We start from the raw sequence: 23150 nt of genomic DNA, 5'->3' as shown, positions 1-23150 counted from the left end.
AAACGTCGCGATGTGTTGTGCCGCTCAAATCAACAGGATAGTGGGCCGTATAGGAAACGCTATTGTAAGGGGCTAGGCTAAGCTAACTAGCCGTGCTAGGCTAATCGAGCGATAGCAACATTGAGCTAAGCTAATGGGGCTAACAGTATTAAGCTAATGGTGGTAGCAGTGGACAGCTAACTATGCTAAAAATGCTAAGCTAATTATGCTAACATGCTAAAGCTACCTGTGCTAACAATGTTGCATGCTGGGAGTCTCGGGGAATATCGCGTGATGCTATAAAACGTGACGTAAGCCTGTGGCGACGTCTCGCGGGAAGCCGTCCTTAATGGCGGACTACGATTCAGTACAGGGAATTCTGGGAATTGGGGTTCATGTTGTGTGAGCACGTCGGCTGACGTCATGGGGGGTGTGGCTGCGTGATGACGCGCTTGCAGGACGTTGGGAGTACTGTGGGGCAATGGGGTTGATGTGCGAATAGAGACAGCAGGGGGCGGTGTTGTCTTTGAAATGGATACACCTCTGCTGTTGCTTGGCCCTCTCTCCCTAGGTCGCCCCCCCTCCCTCCCATACCCCCTCCCTCACCTCCCTCCCTCCCTCCCTCCCTCCCTCCCTCCCTCCCTCCCTCCCTCCCTCCCTCCCTCCCCCCTCCCTCCCCCCTCTCTCTCTCTCTCTCTCTCTCTCTCTCTCTCTCTCTCTCTCTCTCTCTCTCTCTCTCTCTCTCTCTCTCTCTTTCTCTCTCTCTCTATCTCTCCCTCCTCCTTCTCCTCTCCTCTCCTCTCTCTCTCCCTCCCTCACCTCCTTTTCTTCCTCCATCCCTCCCTCCCATTTCCACTCCCTCCCTCCTTTTTTCCCCTTTTATGGCTAAAATGGTACAGTATATGAGAGGATACTAGAAGTTACATCAGGGCCCCCCTCCCCACTGTAGCCTTCCCTATAGGGTGTGCCCCCTCCTGCACTATTATAATGGGTGCCATCCTGCACTATTATGATGGGTGCCATCCTGCGCTATTATAATGGGTGCCATCCTGCACTATTATAATGGGTGCCATCCTGCATATCATAGTGTGTGCCCCTTCCCCTCCCCCCTTCCATCCATCCTGCACTATCATAGTGGGTACCACATTCCATTCTGTCCTTCCATTTATTATATGGTGTGAGCTCCCTATGGTACAGCTCCTTCCCTGGAATACTTCCTTTCTTTCATAGTCTCTCCCTTCATAGCTTCTATGGTGTGTGCCCCCCCCGCCCCACTGTAGAGATGAGATATCGTCTCCCTCTATACCATAGTGTGTGCCCCCCCATGCAGATATGGTACTCTTTGCCCTCCCTCCCTCCCTCCCTCCTCCCTCCCTCCCTCCCTCCCTCCCTCCTCCCTCCCTCCCTCCTCCCTCTCTCTCCTCTCCCTCCCTCCCTCTCTCCCTCCCTCCCTCTCTCCCTCCCTCCCTCTCTCCCTCTCTCCCTCCCTCCCTCTCTCCGTTCCTGTGTGCGTATGAGTCACGTGTCCGTTCTAATGTTTGCAAACAATGCACCTTTAGATGTAGTTGTGATGCGCTCTGCTCACGAGGACAAGTTTGTAACATGAGACGCACATGAGGTCTTGTTTCGCATTTAATTTAACCAGGTGTGTGGAGGCTTATTTCCTGATACGGGTTCGAAGATAACTTCACAGTTATTGGCGATTTGTTTCCTTATGTCGCTTCCTCCAGGGTTCCAACTTGTGTTGACAGACGGCAACCCTGCTCAAATACGGAGCGTCAGCGCTCTCGCTGGACTAGAAGGGTGCACTCGGTAGAGCACAGATGTCCGCCAGGACGGCAGCCACACATGATAGTGATAATAATGGATTGGATTTGTGATGCGCTTTTTGTTCGATGGGATCCCAGAGTGCTACGCTACAGGTTTAAAACAGTTATAGGGAAGAAATAGAACATGGTTAATTAGAAACATAGAATAAACGGTGGATTTAAAAAACGAGGGCGATAAAGTTAAAATAGGAGGCTGACAGTCGAAGGCCTTTTTGAACAGGTGGGGTTTCGGCCTGCCTTCTCCCTCCCCCCGTCCCCCCCTCCTCCCTTCGTCTCGCCGTCTCTCTTTTTCTTTCCCTCTCTCCCCCTCTCCCTCCCTCCCTCCCTCTCTCCCTGCATCCCTCCCTCCCCCATTCCCTTCTCCCTCCCTCCGTCCCTTGGGGTATAGTGGTGGCTTTTAGGAACTCCATGCAAAGACCATTAGTTGTATTAAGCTGTGGGTTAACTGGACCAGGCTATACGGTGAAGTCTGCTGGTTGATTCTGGAAATAGAAAGAAAATAAATAAATCTCCCTTCATAGCATCCCCCCCTCCTTCCCTCTCTGTGCCCCCCCTCCCGTCATAGCTCCCCCCCTCCCTTCATCTGTCCTCCCTCTCTCCCTCCCTGTCTTCCTCCCGCTCTCCCTCCCTCCCTCCCGGTATCTCCCCTTCCCTCTGTCTATCCCTCTCTCCCAGATGGACTCTGTTGATTGATTGGTTGATTGAAAACTTTTTCAGAATGGGTGCAATACAGTACGGCTCAATACACACGATTGGTAAGGGGATGCAGACCAGGGAAAGACTTTCGTCTGGTTTACATCAGGGTCCCCCATTTTCGGTTCATCAGGACATACATGACATGCAGTTAGTTAGAGTATTCGAGTTAGGTTGCCCTTATGGTGGGCTTGAGGCAGTGGTTGTATTAAGATGGTGTTTACTTTACGGAAGGATAAGTTAATATTCATGGTCGTTTGGGAACTCCTCTTCCGTATGTATGTCTCTCCCTCCCTGTGTCTCTCCTTCTCTCCCTCCCTTCATTTCTCCACGGGCGCCCCCCCTCGATGCCTTGCCTTCGAATGGATTGTGGGTACGTTACGGACCGTTTCTAGTTGGGGTCCCTCCGACCCCCAGACTGGCCCTCTTGAGTGTGGCGTGTGTGTTTGGGCTGGGGGCAAGGAGTTGGAGCATTTGTTATAAGGGAGATGGGTTTTACATTAGGTTGGTTTTGGTTAGAGACGGTTGTGGCGTGTATTTTGTTTTTCATTTTAGGGAAGGTGCCAGTCCCCTAGTTTCCCCCTTCGGTTGGGGTCCTTGGAGGCAGGGTTGGCTTTGCGTCTTGTTGTGTGTTATTGGTTGGGTGGTTGTTTTGAACTACGTAGCTGTTATGTATGTGAAGTAGGTGCCGGTACAGGTGATGGTTGGACGAGTTGTGATGTTCCTTGGAAGGGGGCTTGGGGTGTTTTCATTCAGGTTCGAAACTGAGGGAAGATGCTTTGGGCTGTGAAATGACGGGTCTCTGTGGATACAGGGATCATGGGAAATGTTGCGGTGGGTATAGTACTGGGGTTCATGGATTTAATAACGTGGACAACTGGGCTATGTAACGGTCAGGGGTTTAGTGACCTAAGTTGCTAAAGATAAATTTTTTCCCGTGATAGTGGTTGGAAGCAGTGACGCCACCAAAAAAAACTTTTGAGGGGGTATGTGTGGAAAAATAATGTAGAATGATGTTGTATGAAGAATGTGATGAAGGCGTGAGATGTAAATGTGGTGAGAAATGTAGGAAGTATAGTTTTTGATTTTCATAGTAGAAAGCAAGTAGGGAAGTTAATATTACATTTATACATAGTTAATACGCGGAGCAGTCATTTAAAGTATAAATTATGACAATTTCAACAAGGCAAAAAGAAATTGGAACAGATGGCTAACCGAGTTTACCATTTGTTAGAATTGATAGGTTGTGTGGAACTTAATGATTATGTTCCCCAGAGAACCAAAGGTGAAAGGAACACACAAAGGATTGGAACCTCCAGTTTCCGGTTGGACAAACGGACAAAAACAAGTAAAACCGTATCGTTATATTCAAGTAGATCACACCGAATCTCTCTAGAAGAATTAGTATAGGAATGCCCGACATTTCCAATGCATAAATATTGAGGAAATGACAAGGGAAATGCCACTGTATTAAGTGTTATGTTTTTGCTTTCTTTTTGCACAGGCTCGGCGAGGACTGGGGCTCTGACGATTTCAATACCAATTGGGGAAATGGCTATATGAGCCTTGGTATAGTATGAATGATAAGAAAATTGTCAATCCCTGTCTGCACCGGTATAAATCTGATAGTGTGGGTGAATTTTAACTCAAGTAGCGAAAAATAGATTTGGACACAGAGAAACTTGTTCTTCCAAACGGTGATTGCAGGTGTGTTTGGAAGTGGTGGGAATGTCGGGTACACAGGAAGTTCACCTTAGTGGAACATTGATAGAAACAACTGAAGGTTTAGAAGCAATAACAATAGCAAAAGTAGACAATCTGTCTATGTCAATGATTGGAAATATCACAATAGAAGTGAAGAAGCCATGGCCAAAGAGATTCAGGCCTTTACAAAACCTTGTATTTAAGTATAAAAAAGGAGGCTGTTATAGATTGAGAAACAAAAATAAAAAACAGAAAAAGAGAGCAGGAAGAGCGATGAAAAGAAGTAATGCCGACAATAGCAATAGGCTGACAACCTTTGCAGACACTCCCGTAGAAAGATTGATATCTGAAGTTAATCTGATTGAGTGGGATGTGATGGAATTTCCTCAGGTGACCAGTATAACAGAGGGACTGGAAATAATGACTTTGATTCCAATACAGGAGGTCTTACAGGAGAGAGAACCAGAGACAACGGTTTTACTCCAACCAGAACCGAGCCACACTGGGGTGTCCATTGCAGGCGACTGCAGTTTAACCAAGGGACAGAGAAAGAGACTGAGAAGAGCGGCGTTGTTACAGCAGTCCCACGAAGTCTACTCTGGCCGTACGGCTGGTACAGAGACCGACAGCAGGTATGGAACTATACATGAACAGTTTCTACAGCCCACCCGTTTCCCATGTCCAGTCGTCCCTCGAGACCAAAGCCGGGATGAGAGGCGTGGGCCAGTGACAAGGAGCCAGACAGCGGGGGCCAGGGTGGAGGTAGAGAGGATGACGTGCCTCTCTCCAGAAAGACAAAGAGCATTCACGGAAGCGTCCGAGAAACATGAGACAGTCCGTAGAAAACTGGTGGAGAAGCAGCTGGCGGTTGACCAAGTCACACGCGAGAGGGAGGTGCTAGAACAAGAGCTGGCGAAACAGACTGTGATCATGAGTGATGTAATTTTGGAAATCATGTTTCGTACTGCAGAACAAGGACTCAGTGAACAAGAGAAGTCACTTGCCCTGTTACCTGAACAGGGAGCGGAGCAGCGAGGGAATGATGACAGCCGCAGGGGGGGTGAGTTTCCAGGCCCCTCCCAACAACAAAAGGCCCAAGGTGCGGCGGCTGGGAAGAACAGGTATGTCCCTCTCTCATCCAGACAACAGAACTGGCAGCCCCAAGGAGGGAATGGACGACAAAGAGGGGGACTGCTTGGATGGCCGGCATCAACTGAGTGCTGGGAATGTGGAGAAATCGGCCATCTCGCTCGATCATGTGGCAAAGGGTGGCGGGCTCAGCAAGAGTCCATCAGAAAACAGAGTTGCTGGACATGTGGAAAGTTGGGACATTTTCAGAACTGGTGTAAAGAGGTTGTGTCTGCAAAGGCCATAGGTTGAATAAGAACGAAGCAGGAATGCACAAGCGAAGCTAATAGTGCTCGGGAAAATAGAGTTATTAATAAGTTAAAATGGGAAAAAGGACTGATTGGAATAAAAATAGAATAAAAAATAGATAGAAGCGTTGGTACATTAGATTATGAGTGGAAGCGACTAAGATGGATGTGCAACTAACAAGGAGAGATGAAATGACTGACAGATGCATGAGCCAATCGTACTAACAGTTAATTAATAGACCAATCATGGGTTTTCCTTTTTGCTACAGTGTGTCTGATCAACTCTTGCTGTGGCAGTGAGGAAAACGTAAGGGAGAATGGTATGGTGGACGATTTTTGGTATCTCCCACCTGTACAGCCTGGCCCGGCTGCACAGGTTGGAGAGAGAGAGAAAAATGGTCACCGCAATGGCTCTTGTGGTCATGTGAACTCTGAACCAGACGGTGTCAGAGAAAGGTTAAACAGTTGATATTAGACATAATATTGAACAGAGTTAATAACAAAGGACTATTTTAGTAGTGATTATACATACTTGATCCAAGGGTGGTCAAGGAGACTTTAAAAAAAAAAAAAAAAAAAAAAAAAAATCTTTACTTAATTTCTTTTTAATTTTTATTTCTTAGTGATTATGCAGGGGTATTTATGCCTCTAGCTGATAGTTTAATTCTGTTGATGGGTGTGTTGCATGAAGGCACTCACGAATTTTTGTTTATGTTTGTTTGCAATTTTCTTTGTTTTTGTTTAACACTCTATTTTTTTAGGGACTGACTGGCTGGGAGGGATCTCTCGCCGGTCAGGGATAGCAGGTGGTGGTGACACAGCGGGACTGGTAGGAATGTCTAATATAATGGGCTGGAAACTAAGGGTGGACGGGAGCTGGTTCATGATTTAGTTTTCCGCCCATTGAGAGTCCAGGAGTAGTATCTGGGGAGTTGTGTCACGTTTTTGGGTTTGGTAAGTGTTGGGCGAACGTGTTTCTCTGTTTATAGGTAAGCTCTGTAGGTTTTGGTCGCCATTGGCCAAATAGTTTTCAAGTAGGGTGCAGACATGTGAAATTGATAATTGGTTTATGGGAGACTCTGCACCGGCTTGTTGAAGGCTGGCGGAGTGTGTGGGATGTGTGTTTAAAGGGACTGTGGTTTGTTACCATGCACATAGGTTCTGTTGGTGGTTGGCCTCGTCTAGAGCTGGCTGTCCGGACCGAGGAGGCTGTCTGGAAACAAGGTATTGATAGTGTAATAAATGGTTATTCCACTTTCAAGGGTGGAGTGGTGATTGTGTTGAACTTGAGATATTTGATCTAGTAAGATAGTACAGCACAAAAAGGAATGAGACAAAGGTGATTTGATTGAATATTAACAATTGAAGCTGTGGAATATATAGATAACGAATTTGGAAAAAGAGTGTTGTCAAATACAGAACAGTAAAAATGTATCTGTGCGAAAATGAGACCTTCCAATCCATTGTGTGTTTGTAAATAACAATCCAAAATGCAAAAAAGGACAGAGGGAAAATCGTTTCCTTCTGTGGAAAATCGGAGCAGTACCAAAAACTGCATACAACAAAGAAGAGGCTGTGGTTAGCACAAAATACAACAAGAAGAAAACAGTCAAAACAAGGTAGCCGTAAAGACCTCAGGAGGTTTAAACGGGGATAACTGACAGGGATGAAAGCGAAGAATAATTGAGGCCTCAGTGGTCTTTTCAAGGAGAAGAGATGATTTATGTTTGCTTGTTTGAATCTCCCTCGATGTTTAGAGTGTTAATCTTTTGGGTAGGATGTATTAATCTTTTCTTGCAGAGTCAATTACACAAAACAGACACATTGAAGCTAAGTAAACATGGATAAAATAGTCTAAACAAAAAAGCTGTTATTGAAAGAGTGTTTCCTTGTAAAAACAGGAACAGCTTTCTTAGTCTAAAGTCATAGTAATAACTGATATTGTGTGTGACTGGGGAAAAAGCCAACGGAAAGAGTGAATGATGATTTTGTAACTGTACAGACGGAAATGGGTTTGGTAGTTCGATTTGTGTACATTTTGGATTTTTTGAAAATATTAGCAAAAATGATAATTATGGTTTAACATGTTTAATTTAGAACATATTGGTGCTATATAGTGGGTTATGAAACCCACTAAGGGTGGATTGTCGTATATTTATCTAAATAAAACCTGTAAATTAAACAATAGAAATTATGCACATATATGAAATAGCAAAGAACTAGGTTATTTTCTCTTAGAAAAATAGAGACTCACAGCCATGCCAAATCACCTGTTAGGTTAACCATACATTTGAGTCAACAAGAAGGCTGTTAACTGGCCTCAGTCTAAATGGTGACAGATGGCCAAAAGCTACCTTGAGATGTACGGAGGGGAAACACTGAATACAGGTCAGGGAAGGACAAATGTGGATAGCCTTCAAATAAACTGAGACACATATCCGAGGACTTGACATGGACCACACACATTGACAGTGTTGTGAAGAAGGCACGACAACGCCTCTACTTCCTCAGGCGCCTAAGGAAGTTCCAAGTCAGTCAGAAGATCCTTAGGAACTTCTACTCATGTACAATAGAGAGCATCCTGACCGGCAACATCACCTCCTGGTTTGGGAATAGCACTGCACAAGACCGTAGCAGACTACAAAGAGTGACACGTTCAGCCAAACGCACAATTAGAGGGGGGCTTCCCACCCTCCAGAACATTTACAACAAGCGGTGCAAGGGGAAGGCTAAGAGAATTATTAAGGACTCGAGCCACCCGAACAACTGCCTCTTTGAACTGCTGCCGTCAGGCAAGCGATACCGGAGTCTTATGGCGAGCACAGAAAGACTCAGAAGGAGCTTCTATCCCCAGGCCATCAGGCTGCTAAACGAACAATAATCGCTAAACGAACAATAATCACTATGCAACAACCATCAAATGCACACAGCACACACACCCACACGCACACACTCACTCAAACAAACAACACACTGCAGCACCCACTCTCCACACTTTAGATCACACAAACACACTTACACTTTATATTTATTGATAAAGGATTTGCACTACAACTCGTACACCTACTGTGAATTGTACCTAAACTGCACCTCGTCCATTTATGCCTTGCACTATATAGCATTGTATATTAGTACACTGCACAGTATTGTATATTGTATGGTAACTACGTCTACGAACATTGTACATATGTCTAAACTGAACACTGTGACCTTTTTTTTTTTTTTTTTTTTTTTTTACTTCTAATTTTTACTATGTTTTTATTTCATACTTATCTTGTCATGCACAGTCTCTGGAGCGCAACAGTAAGAAGCATTTTGTACAAAAGTATTCTGTACTTCTGTATGACAACTATTAAAGAAACTTGAACTTGAACTTGAACCAGCAGAAAAACGTGTTTGTGTAAGGTTTAGAAGAGATTTTATGACTACACAGCCCCACAGTTCAAAGGAAGGGTGATCGTTTCATACAGATGTACTGAGACCACAGGATGAAACCTCTTTCCCCACACAACAAAGTGGGATGGAGGGCCCAATACTTAACTTTAAGTCAGGCCTGAAGGCCAGCACCAGAGTTCTGTTTACTTTAGCTAAGCAGTTCAAACAGGCCATTATTTCAATCGGTATGAGGGTCGCATTCAGGGACACTTGGGTAGATCATTCTAAGAGAAGACTAGTTCCTGTCCCCTCTGTAAGGTCACCTTGTAACGCTGTTTCGCAAGACCCAAATGACTCACTTAGAGGGGAGACCTTCTAGCCAATAGAAAAGCAGGCTCTCTGGGGTGACGGCACTGGATGGGGCAAGGGTGGGGGGGGATTCTCTCTTCTCTATAAAACCTACAGGTTGAATGATGGAGGGGAGACAGAGACACGGAGACACCGAGACGCAGAGAGACCCGCAGAGAGAACGGAGAAGCAGAGACGGAGAATCCACCCCACCAGAGTTCGAGAACAGAGCCGAGAAAGAAACCTTCGAGACGAGCTGATTAAGAAATAGAAATAATTGATTGCTGTAAACCTGATTGATTAAGCTGTTGGATATTCCAATAAAGCAACGGTCAGAACCGTTTTCACCCGCAGCGCTGTCTCCGCCTCCACGTGATTTCCAACGGACCACATTTGAATGAACTGTTACTTTAACGGGAAATACAACGAGCAGAGTAAGCTATTCCACTATACATTAGAGAACGAGCATATAGCTATAACATAGAATCATTGAGAAGATACATTAATCCCTTGTGTATTCTTTGTACATATACACGGAATATCTCTTTTACCTAGTACAGACCATAATATTTCGTTCTCCTATTGGACAGCGATCCCCTAGGCGCCACGGCCATACCCCCAAGGTCTAGTTCAAAGTCACCGCCAAAGACATGCCTGGACATGACCGGCTCTGCGCAAGAATACGAGACAGAAATAAGGCTGGTACTAGATTGTTCACCTAACGTATAAATACGGCGCAGGTGAATACAGAAGTATGTTACCCAATAAGTTGAAGCCTCACACTACGATACAACGTGCTGTGAAGTGGGCCCGTTTTGCCCCGAAATAGAGCCTTGAGACCGCGTGCAAATTGATAGCTGAAGTGTCAGAGTTTAACGCTGTACCGTCGAGTTCGACCTATTCTATTATTCAGTAATAGTCTATTTATGTATAGTGTATCGTGCGGCTACCGTTCTACAGTGACCAGCATTACCAACGCTTCCTCGTACCTAGCTAGTGTGCTTATCCAGGCTGGGCGGCTTAACCTGGTGCCGTCATCCGAGGAGCCCTAGACGAGGACCGTGTGGATATGTACACTGGATAACCTACCCGACGACTACAGAGCCCTTTTCGGCTGGATTATATTTGCTTTGGTCCTGTATCTGATGGAGCGGAGAATCGTCTACACCCACAACTGTGTGGGATTTACCCTGTGAAGAGCATCGTCGAGCCCGCCTCTAGGACGCCTGAGGCTGGCTAGCTTTCCTCCATGCTGCACTGCATACCGGAGAATAGCTGTTGTTCGTCTGCGGATCAAGAGATTATTGCACTGTCTCCTGTACCTGGAGTCTCCTTATTCTTCGTTGACCCAGACTTTCGTTACCGACAAATCCTCTCCCCTGCTGGCCTACAACCGGAGGGACCCTACTAGTATCTCCCGCTGCCCTACTAGTGTACCATAGATATAATTCCTATGATACAGGTGGTATTCATTATCTCCTGCGTAATATTCTAATGGACTTACGCTCTTGACCTATTCATGCACATTCTTCGCCTTACAAGCGCGACTCTAATTCTCAAGTAATGTAAGATAATCTTCGTGCTGCTAATAAATATTATTCTAACCCATATTTGTTGTGGAACCGTGTCATTGTGGAGGTGTTCATCTCATATACCTGTGTACTGTATGGCCAGTAGTAATGTACATAAGTCAGTAGTGGTTTAATGATACCATACTTATTTAATACAGTCAGGGAATTGTACCCCTCAGTTACAATTGGTCCTTCGAGCCGGAGGGTAACTAGCGTAATATTAATATAATATTAATATTGACATGGCCAATGATGAACACTCCACAAACGGTTCTCCTAAGCTAGATCGCCCGCAGCGCAGACGGCAGCCACCTCATTACCTAGAGGACTACGCTGCCAGTCTACTACCTAGCTTTATACAGACGTTAAACGCAGAAAAAGCGGATAGTAAAAGTATGCCAAACCCTAACGACCAGGCGACCCCGCCAGTAGAGACCCTAGTGGGTTCTAACGTAACTGACCAAGCTCACGGGGGGGACCAGGAGGGACCTGACATGACTTTACCCCCCGCCAACGTCGACGAGGTAGTCCCCGGAGAGCTCCAGGATAAAGAAAGCCCTCCAGGGACGGAACCCGACCCACCACCAGAAGAGACGCGCACCCAGGAGATTGACCTCCTCGGTACGCGACAGGAGAACGGATCTCCAACGAGTACTACCAGAAGCCGATCACCTCCATCAGTGTCTTCCCCCAGCGAGGCGGATAAGATGCTGGCGCAGGCCTTTATCGCCACCCTGGCAGCCTCAACCGAACGCGATCGACTCCAAGCACAGACGCTTAGCGAGCGCGAACATTCTTCCATGGAACAAGAGCGCCTCCGCGCGCAACACCAAAGTGAGCGCGAACACTCTACCATGGAAAGAGACCGCCTGCAGGCTCAACAACTAAGTGAGCGCGAACAATCTGCAGACCAAAGAGAACGCTTCCACGCGCAACTCCAAGCGCAAGCCCTTAGTGAACGCGAACACTCTGCGATCGAGCGAGAGCGCTTCCAGGCGCAGCAACGGAGTGACGACGACCGCATACGCCTAGAGACTAGACGCCTCCAGACGGAAGAGAATATGGAAAGAGACCGCGCCGAAGCCCAGCGCGCCGCCGCCGATGCACAGCGCGGAGCCGCCAATGCACAGCGCGACGCAGCCCAAGCCCAGCGCGAAGCAGAGCGCGACCTCGCTCACATCAAGCGCGAAGCCGAGCGCGACCGATTACAAGCGCAGATAATGGAGCAACTGATTGCCAGGGTAACCCCCCCTCCCTCCGCACGGAGCTCCAGGGCCTCGTCAAGACAAGGGTCTAGGGCACCCTCCCCTACCCGATCAAGCGACCCTGAGCCCGGCCAACCGAAAGAGCCTATACACCTCTCCGAACCCCCTCCCCGACCGGTCCATGCGAGACCCAGCAACAGGGAAGAACCGGCCTACGCCGCTGAGAGACTAAATAGAAGATTACAGGATCTAGATGACCTGGCAGAGGAAGAAGAAGAGGGAGAGGAGGAAAGTCAAGCCCAACAGCAGCATCGTACTCCACAGGACCAGGAGGTCCAGTACAGCCCAGACTTTACCCCCGCGGCTCTGCGCTACAGACCCCCGACTCAATTCACGGGTGAGCTTGACGCACGACCAGCCCCGAGGAACATCACCTGGGTACACGGGCCTTGGTACCCGACAGGTACCAGCCCACCACGACACGTAAGAGGAGACTCGCCTAGGAGGCCTCTCCTCCAACGCTCACCGATGTGCCAGCCATCCATGGCATCGTACCTTGGCACACCGACGTTCCCGGACTTCACACACAAGAACAGAGCACAGTACACAGAGCTACAAATGTGCTTAGAGACAATGATGTCCGATGTACCAGATGAACCGTACAAGTATGCTATCCTACTCAAGCACCTGAAGGTGCCCAGAGCGCACAATATAGCGCTGGCATATTCCACCTCTACTACCCAATACACCGCGGCTCTAGCAGCCCTCGACCAACGTTATGGACGCATATGGGACTACGTAATACAAGAGATAAGGAATATTGACCGTCTACCCCCAGCCACAGACAATCGCTCATTAGATGACCTGTCTATCAAGGTACAATCCCTGGTAGGGATGCTGGGGGCACAAAAGGAAAAGGGTATGCACGAACTGTACGCAAACTCTAATGTTTCGAGGATATTAGAGAAGCTTCTGCCCGCTCGACAAGAGCGCTTCAGGCGGCAAAGAGACCACCGTGATCCTAACGGTCCCGAGCCATCCCTCCTAGACCTAGCCGACTTCCTGGCGAGAGAAGTCAACAGCCTACGATTGGATACGTTTGTGCGGAGCGCGCCAAGCTCCAGAGAGGGACCTAGGAGAGCAAACGATGGCCGCAGGCTGGTGACCGTCATGCACCAAGCCGAATCAGTACCGAGCAACAAGAACCACAGTACCCCCTCGATGAAAGAGAAGTGGAAGATTGTATGCCCGTACTGCGAAAAGGAACACTGGCTGTCACACTGTGACACGTTCAAGAAGATGACCGCCGACGAGGTGAGTCAATGGATAAAGTCCAACCGCCGCTGTTACCGATGTGCGTGCAGTCACATGGCAGCCGAGTGCCGCTTAAAGAAGAGGTGTAGTCGGTGTGACGGAGCCCACTTGGACGTTTTACATGACAGTAACAGAAGAAAGCCTGCACCCTCAAGCAGCACAAAGGCAAGTGTTATGTACATTGACCCCGCCAGCAGCGGGGGCGCCCGGGTGCTCTTGAAGGTGGTCCGCGTAACATTGAGTTACGAAGACAAGGTCATGGACACCTACGCCGTCCTTGACGACGGGTCAGAGAAGACCCTTCTCCTCACGTCCGCTGCGGCCCAGCTGGGGCTGCGGGGGAGCGAAGAAACGATGACGATTCGGACAATAAGAAGAGACCTGAAGACGATCAAGGGCGAGAACGTCTCCTTCACTATCGCAGCAAGCGGGCAGCCAGAGAGACGGTATAGGATCACTAACGCTTTCACCAGCCAAGACATTCACCGGCCTGTCGCAGTACACCTACCCCATCGCCAAGCTGATGGATAAATATGTGCACCTGCGTCAACTACCTATACCGCTCATAGACGGTGCCACCCCGACCCTGCTGATAGGATCCGACCATGCACACCTCATCATCCCGATGGACCGGGTCCACAATGGGCCCAGAGGCTGTCCAGCAGCAGTCGAGACCCGCCTAGGATGGACACTACAAGGCCCCCTCTCTAGGTCTCCCAACCGAACAGCAGCCACTCGCTGCCTCCACTCCAGAGTGACAGAAGAAGACACCACCCTCCTACAGCACGTCGAGAGGCTATGGACACTAGAGACAATGCCCTTTAAGAACGAAAAGAAACACATTCGTTCCAAGGAAGACATTTATGCTATAGCCCTCCTCGAGCAGGGGACAAAGAAAGTCAAAGTCAACGGAGTGATGAGATACGCAACTCCACTCCTGAGGCGAGAGGGTATGCCTACCTTCCACGCCCCAAAAGAAGCGACGGAGCGGTATCTATCGAACACAGAGCGGCGCCTAGCCAGAGACCCCGCTCAAGCCACTGTGTACCGCGCTGAGATTGACAAGCTAATCACAGCGGGACACATAAAGAAAATTGACATTAAAGAGGCCGATCAGACGACCGAATCATGGTACGTGCCGCACCACAAAGTCCACCACAACGGCAAGGATCGTATTGTGTTTAACTGCAGCTACCAGATCGGATCACAAAATCTGAATAAAGAGCTCCTGCCCAGCCCAACACTCGGCCCCTCTCTACTAGGCGTGTTGCTACGTTTCCGCCAGGACAAGGTGGCCATCAGCGGCGACATCAAAGGGATGTTCCTGCAGGTGCGACTAGTGGAAGAGGACAAGCCCCTGCTGCGGTTCTTATGGAGAGAGAGGATCGGGGATGAGCAACCATCCATCTATCAATGGGAAGTCCTCCCTTTCGGAACCACATGCAGCCCATGCTGTGCTACGTTCGCACTGCAAAAACACGTCGCAGAAGACCCAGCAGCTGATGAAGAGGTCCGACAAAGTGTAGGAAATAGTTTCTACGTGGACAACTGTCTGCAAAGCGTCTCGACGCCAGAAGAAGCCGAGGCCCTCCTACTCAAGCTCCGCGCCTCCCTGATCAAAGGCGGCTTTGATCTCCGGCAGTGGGCAGGCAGCGACCCTCAAGTACTGCGCAGCCTCTCCCCAGAGGACAAGGCAGCAAGCAGCGAGACCTGGATGGCGACCATCCCAGGAGAAGCCCAAGAAATGACATTAGGACTAGTCTGGCGCTTCAAAACAGACTCGCTCCATTATAAACACACACCCCTGACCAAGGAGCAGGGAAGGTCGACTTCACTACCGACCACAAGACGGTGTATACAGAACACTCGCCAGACAATATGACCCGTTGGGATGTATTCTACCTTACACCACCAGGGCAAAGATGATTGTGTGAGCGCTATGGGACAAGGACCAGGGCTGGGACGACCCCATACCCGAACACCTTGCCTCCACATGGAGAGAGTGGGAGACAGAACTCAGCTCGCTCCCAGGTGTCAACATACGCCGCAGCTACTTCCCACCCACAGTGAGGCCGGAGATGTGTCAGATGGACCTGCACGTCTTCAGCGACGCCTCCGAAGTAGCCTACGGTTCGGTGGCCTACCTGCGGGCCCGAGAGGAGGGAGGAGAAATACATACTGCCTTCATCCTGGCTCGCTCAAGAATAGCCCCCCGCAAGCAACAATCTATCCCGCGTCTAGAGCTCTGCGCAGCCCTAGCAGGAGCGCAACTCGCCACGTTAATCCAACGTGAACTCACCATCCCGGTGCAAAGAACAATCCTGTGGTCAGACTCCATGACCGTACTCACATGGATCCAATCCGATTCGTGTAGATACAAGGTCTTCGTGGGAGTCAGAATCACAGAGATCCAAGAGTTAACAGAAGCAGCATGCTGGAGGTATGTGGACACAAAACAGAACCCAGCTGACGTCATCACACGGGGAATGTGCCTGGATGACCTCACCCGTCACAATCTCTATAGTGATGGTCCCGAGTTCCTCAAGCTCCCGGAAGAAGAGTGGCCTACACCCACCCCACGGGAGGCGAGTGAAGAGGAGGCAGAGAAGAAGAAATCTATGTTCTGTGGGTTGACACACACACTCGTCCCCACAGATCCCAACATAGACGACTGCCTCACCCTTGAGAGTGCGCAGTTAAAGACATTCCTGTGGCACCACCCAGAGGTTCCGTCCACTACTGACATTACTGCAGCTAACTACGAAGAAGCAGAACTCCTTCTGCTACAGCAAGCCCAAAGAGACTCGTTCCCCGACGAGCTAGACTGTCTGCAGGGATCAAAGCCAGTCCCGTCAGACAGCAGACTGCTCCACTTAGCCCCTGAGAGCGACGCCCATAATCTCATCAGAGTGGGTGGTCGTCTGAGGAGAGCCCCAGACTTAACGGATGACGTCAAGTACCCGATAGTCTTAAACAGCCGACACAAGGTCACAGAGCTCATCATAAAGAAATACGACGAGGACGTGCACCACGCCGGGGCAGAGAGAGTCTTCGCGGAGATCAGACGTCGTTATTGGATACTGCAAGGAAAAGAAGCAGTACGACGCTTCCAGCGGACCTGTCTAGACTGTCGTAAATGGCGAGCACAGCCCAGTATACCCCGGATGGCTGACCTACCCCCCTGTCGCCTCCGACTCGGCGACAAGCCTTTTCACTCCACCGGTATGGACTGTTTCGGCCCGCTGTATGTAAAGAAAGGAAGAGGGACGGAGAAGCGGTGGGGTATTGTATTCAAATGCATGACCACCCGAGCGATACACATAGAACTCCTTCCAACCATGAGTACGGACTCATTCCTTATGGCCTTCCGGAGATTCACATCGCGGAAAGGAAAACCGTCTATATTATTGTCTGATCACGGGACAAACTTCAAAGGCGGAGAAAGAGAGCTGAGAGAGAGCTTCCAAGCTATGGGCCTTAAGACCCACCTCGCTCCATCTCAGATTGATTTCCAGTTTAACCCCCCGAATGCACCTCACTTCGGTGGAACTTGGGAACGAGAAGTACGTTCAATAAAGACAGCCCTGTACGCCGTGCTTGGGGCCCAGACCGTGGCGGAAGAAGTCCTCACGACAGTCCTCACGGAGATCGAGGGAGTATTGAACTCAAAGCCCCTCGGTTACGTCTCAAGTGATGTAGCAGATGTCGACCCAGTCACCCCCAACACTCTCTTGATGGGGCGGCTGGACCCCGCGCTCCCACAGACAGTGTACAGGCCTGAAGAAGTGAACGGCCGAAGAATGTGGAGGTACAGTCAAGTATTGGCTGACAAGTTTTGGAACAGTTTCCTCCTCCACTATCTACCATCTCTACAGACCCGCCAGAAATGGGTGAAAGAAAGAGACAATTTGACGGAAGGTACAGTCGTCATGATTATCGACCAGTCACTACCCCGAGCTATGTGGCCGGCCGGCCGCGTAAGCAAAGTGATCACTGGTGCCGACAGAAAGGTCAGAGCGGCAGAAGTGCTCGTCCAAGGGCGGACATACACCCGACCCGTGGCGAGGCTGATAGAGTTGCCAAGGCTCCCCGACTCTCTTGATGACGACCATGACCCCCTGACTTTGTGAACTGCCCTACCCTCACAACGGACATTGAGTAGTGGACAGTGCGGTTAATCTGTCTCTCCTTATCTAATTAGGTGCAGACTAATTAGGAGGCGGCTGTTACGAAGGATCAGATTAAACCGAATATATATATTTATTACTTGATATATATTGCATAGTATTTGTATATCGTCTGATATCCCTTGTGTATTCTTTGTACATATACACGGAATATCCCTTTTACCTAGTACAGACCATAATATTTCGTTCTCCTATTGGACAGCGATCCCCTAGGCGCCACGGCCATACCCCCAAGGTCTAGTTCAAAGTCACCGCCAAAGACATGCCTGGACATGACCGGCTCTGCGCAAGAATACGAGACAGAAATAAGGCTGGTACTAGATTGTTCACCTAACGTATAAATACGGCGCAGGTGAATACAGAAGTATGTTACCCAATAAGTTGAAGCCTCACACCACGATACAACGTGCTGTGAAGTGGGCCCGTTTTGCCCCGAAATAGAGCCTTGAGACTGCGTGCGAATTGATAGCTGAAGTGTCAGAGTTTAACGCTGTACCGTCGAGTTCGACCTATTCTATTATTCAGTAATAGTCTATTTATGTATAGTGTATCGTGCGGCTACCGTTCTACAGTGACCAGCATTACCAACGCTTCCTCGTACCTAGCTAGTGTGCTTATCCAGGCTGGGCGGCTTAACCTGGTGCCGTCATCCGAGGAGCCCTAGACGAGGACCGTGTGGATATGTACACTGGATAACCTACCCGACGACTACAGAGCCCTTTTCGGCTGGATTATATTTGCTTTGGTCCTGTATCTGATGGAGCGGAGAATCGTCTACACCCACAACTGTGTGGGATTTACCCTGTGAGGAGCATCGTCGAGCCCGCCTCTAGGACGCCTGAGGCTGGCTAGCTTTCCTCCATGCTGCACTGCATACCGGAGAATAGCTGTTGTTCGTCTGCGGATAAAGAGATTATTGCACTGTCTCCTGTACCTGGAGTCTCCTTATTCTTCGTTGACCCAGACTTTCGTTACCGACAAATCCTCTCCCCTGCTGGCCTACAACCGGAGGGACCCTACTAGTATCTCCCGCTGCCCTACTAGTGTACCATAGATATAATTCCTATGATACAGGTGGTATTCATTATCTCCTGCGTAATATTCTAATGGACTTACGCTCTTGACCTATTCATGCACATTCTTCGCCTTACAAGCGCGACTCTAATTCTCAAGTAATGTAAGATAATCTTCGTGCTGCTAATAAATATTATTCTAACCCATATTTGTTGTGGAACCGTGTCATTGTGGAGGTGTTCATCTCATATACCTGTGTACTGTATGGCCAGTAGTAATGTACATAAGTCAGTAGTGGTTTAATGATACCATACTTATTTAATACAGTCAGGGAATTGTACCCCTCAGTTACAATATGCCTGATATTCTATATCCTATAATCATATTTCAAATTGCATGTGTCCGGATGGCAAAATTCAGTACTGTATCTACAAAAAACCCTGTAAATCATCTGCCCTTTATTAATTTGCTTAGATTTTTAGTAGGCTTACACTTGATCTCAAGAAGGTGCTGAATGAGAATTGTTCATGTCTGGTCAATGTTAGCATGGTGTTATTCACCGTCAAAGATTATAAAAATTATAATAATAATAATTTATATTGTCCTTTGGTTCATCATTTTTTTTCTATTGCTAGGTTTTTAGTAAGTCGTTCCTTATCTTCAGTGGGGAAAGTCTGGGCATATTTGTTTTTTATGGTGTTTTTTGTTTTTGATCTATTTTGACTATGGGGGCTATTCCATATGATATTGGGCTATACAAATACATTTGATTTATGATTTATTACAATTTACTCAAGCATAGTAACAGACACAATATTTCTGACACTGGGAATACATACAGTAGATGTCCCTAGATACCAAGAACATGCAAATGGACCTTATAGAAGTGGAGCAATCTTCCATTTACTTGGGTATGTACTTTTAGGCACATTTTCTGAAAATATGGCTAGGGCTTAAGGTGGTATGATCTACCATCCTTAGTATGAAGTGTATTTAGGTGGTATGACCTACCATAATCTTTGGGCAGCGGGGCCTGGGCTGAGGGATGGACCATTGGTCTGCGACGGGGTTCATGAACTGGACTCTTGTACATCGGCTCTGGATCCTGATCCACCTCTCCCTCCTGATCCAGCCCGGGTTCTGCTACCACAACTTCCTCCTCTCTCCCCTCCCTCTCCTCCTCCTCCTCCTCCTGATCATCCTCCTCCTCTGTTTTCTCATCTCCCTCCCTCTCTACTTCATCGTCCTCCTCCTCCTCTTCCTCCTCCGTCAGCGCCTCCTCCTCCCTCTGTGTCCTCCCTTCCTCCTGCTCCTCTCTGTCATGTCTCTCCTTCTCCTGCGCCTCCGTCTCCTCCAACGTCTCCTCTTTAGTCATAGTGGGAGGTGCTGGTGGGCCTGGGGGACAGAGAGAAAGAAAGAGTTATTGACATACAATATTTGTTTATTTTACATTTACATTACATTTACATTTAGTCATTTAGCTGACGCTTTTATCCAAAGCGACTTACAAGTTCTGTGCGACAAGACAGCAAGAAGGGTATAACTCTATCAGCTGAGTAACAATGTTCATCAAAGTGTTGCGTGTTACAGTGTAGGTTAGTTTATTAGGACAAGTGCATGACATTAAGGTTAGTCGGGGTTAGTTTTTTTTTTTTTTTTTTTTTTTTTTTTTTATCATTTCAGATAATGGTTGAAGAAGTGAGTCTTTAGTCGACGGCGAAAGATTGGACGGGATTCGGCTGTCCTAACTGGGATGGGTAGTTCATTCCACCATTGTGGGGCAAGGACTGAGAATAGGCGGCTTCTCTTTGATGACCCTCCGGGAGCTTGGATAGGAGTAGATCTGAGGCGGCCAGAAGACGCAGAGCGTAGGGGTCTTGAGGGTGTGTAGTTAGAGACCATTGACCGGAGGTAGGCGGGAGCGGTTCCCTTTGCCGCACGGTATGCTAGGTCGAGGGCCTTGAAGCGGATACGTGCAGCAATGGGGAGCCAGTGCAGGTCCCTAAGAAGTGGGGTGACATGGGCTGACTTCGGTAGGTTTGAGATCAGGCGGGCCGCTGCATTTTGAATGAGTTGAAGAGGCTTGGTGGCAGTGGCCGGGAGGCCAGCTAGCAGTGCGTTGCAGTAGTCGAGGCGGGAGATGACTTTTTAGAATGTATTAGTAGGCCTACCAAAAATATATGGCTTATGGCTTAGGCCTAGAGCAAGGTGTTTACTCTAAATAAGGTGTTATGTAAGCAGTGTAGTTTTTTTTGTCTCCATTGCATTTCTTGTAAACTCTCCGGTTGATAGGTAACCTTTCAAAATCCACATCACCAACTGTGGTACACAATCTAAACTATGATTATACTGTTGCACGGTACACCGATACTAGAAAAGTATCATGATACCCAGCTGTTAAAAAACGGTTACATTTTATTAGTATCGATTAGGGGCAATGTTACTTGAATCACTGACTAATGGAACGCACATGCAGAACTTAACCTCTTAACCTCTTAAGCCCGACGGGACCGGTACCGCTCCCAAAATGACATCATGATGTCATAAATCAATATCTCCAGACTGTTCTACAAAAGTATCGTTTTTATTTTCAAACGTATTCAAGTATAAACATCATAACCATGTCACAACAGCATTTATAATGTATATTATCATCAATAGAATTAGTTTAGCAATAGGTTAAAGTGTTATTAGATAGATTTTACTTTTGGATTTGGTCTGTTTATTTCGCGAGAGGCAACCATTTTGGAAAACCTTGAACCATGGGAATTGTATTTTTTTTGCTGCCATTTTGTAAAGGACATCGCTATCTCTGGATCAGAACTACACTTCCTGAAAGCCTCTATGGGGTTTCAAGCTTCATAGTTCTGTATGCATTTTTTTTATAACTTATTATTCGGGATAATAAGCCACAAAACGTAACGTTATGGACAAATATTGAAGGGCAGTTAGTTTCTCTTCCCTATTTTTAGCATGCAGCAACAATTAGATTTGAAATTAGTTTCAAAACGGTTGCACCCTGATCAAAATTAAAAAGTACAGTAGATTACAGTAATTTCATTATCTGTTCTATTATGCACGCCTGGTGATACTAAATCCAAATTGAACTCGGCCATTTGAAAGATAATATATGTATATATATAAATGTGCGAATTGGCTATAATAAGGTCCTTTATACGCCTGCTATTCTATATTCTATAATAATATTTCAAATTGCATTGGTCCGGATGGGAGACTTCAGTACTGTATCTACAGAACCTTCTGTTTAATCATCTTCCCTTTATTCATTTCCTTAGACTTTTTGTACACATGATCTCAAGAAGGTACTGTTCTTCATGTCTGGTCATTATTAGCATGGTGTTATTCACTGTCAAAGATGCAAAGAAAAATCATAATTCATATTCTCCTTTGTTTCATCACAATTAAGAAAGCCTAGTAATAGACACAATATTTCTGACACTGGGAATACATTCACTGAGGTCCATAGATGTCCCTAGATACCAAGTGTGACAAACTACAAGGTTCACTTCCCCTCCGCTCCACAGGGAGACACCACAAGGTGTTCAGTGTGTGACCAACTAAAAGGTTCACTTCCCCTCCGCTCCACAAGGAGACACCACCACAAGGTGTTCAGTGGCATAGATATATATAGAACACTAGATAGCTTACCCGCGCTGCCGGCCAATGGAGAGCGACGTCGTCGAAGGGCGGCCATCTTGCCCCAGGCAGCTCAGCTACTGATAACATTAATGTCTATGGTGCATGTACTATTTAAATAACCATAGATTGCTCAATTCTTTACCGATTTTCAAACGGGTTGGTTTGCTATAAACATCAAAGATGTAGTTATCATACTGCATACTTATAATTCTTTTTTGTTTTAAGATGTTTTTTTACAAACTGCTTGAATCATAGCCACGTTAATAATGCTTGTAATAAACCAAACCGTTTGTAAATCCGTCAATATTTCAGCGAGTTATGAGTATTTTTGTCTGTGCAGATCACTCACCCTCACTCAAGGCTGACTGGGGCAAGATGGCGGCGGTTCAGCGACGCTGGTGACTCCGCCTTAAGCTATCTAGTGTTCTATATATATCTATGTTCAGTGGCACCTGTGGTAGTACTGACCTCACTTCCTCCCTCACTTCCTCCCATTACAACCAGGACTCTCTCATTCTCCCTTTGTCTCCAACACATGCAACAGCAGGCCTGTGATTTTGCTGTGTGTTGCCCGATGTCTGCTATGCGTCTGTTGAACTTTGTCTAATAACCATGGCAATCATCATGAAAACATCCTATCATCATTATCCATCATCATTATCCAGCAAAAAATTATCCTGGTGGTTTGTGGCTCCAGTCTGAACTTTAAAACCTAACACCAAGAATATGTAAATGGACCTTGTAGAAGTGGAGCAATATTCCATTTACTTAGGTATGTATTTTAGGCGGATTTTCAGAAAATAGGCTCCGGGCTTAAGAGGTTAAGCATCGGGCAAAATGGGGCTATTTCTTTGTCTTTTTTTTTTTTTTTTTTATTGCAAAACAAAAATTATTA

At 47.4% G+C, this 23150-nt stretch overlaps 1 protein-coding gene across 1 annotated transcript in view; it reads right to left on the bottom strand.

Annotated features, from left to right (window-relative positions):
* Positions 1-19970, bottom strand: part of clip3 (CAP-GLY domain containing linker protein 3) — a gene marked incomplete at both ends in the record, with an annotated part of 131511 nt that extends 111541 nt beyond the window's left edge. The window contains one exon of the mRNA XM_084335032.1: positions 19607-19970. Within this exon, the coding sequence (XP_084191158.1) occupies positions 19607-19970 (364 nt within the window). The remainder of the gene's footprint in view (positions 1-19606) is intronic.
* Positions 19971-23150: the final 3180 nt, after the last annotated feature.

Source organism: Notolepis coatsorum (genome assembly GCF_963971535.1).
Source record: "Notolepis coatsorum genome assembly, chromosome: 1".
In the NCBI taxonomy this organism is placed as follows: Eukaryota; Metazoa; Chordata; class Actinopteri; order Aulopiformes; family Paralepididae; genus Notolepis; species Notolepis coatsorum.
This window is presented reverse-complemented; position numbering and strand designations above follow the sequence as displayed.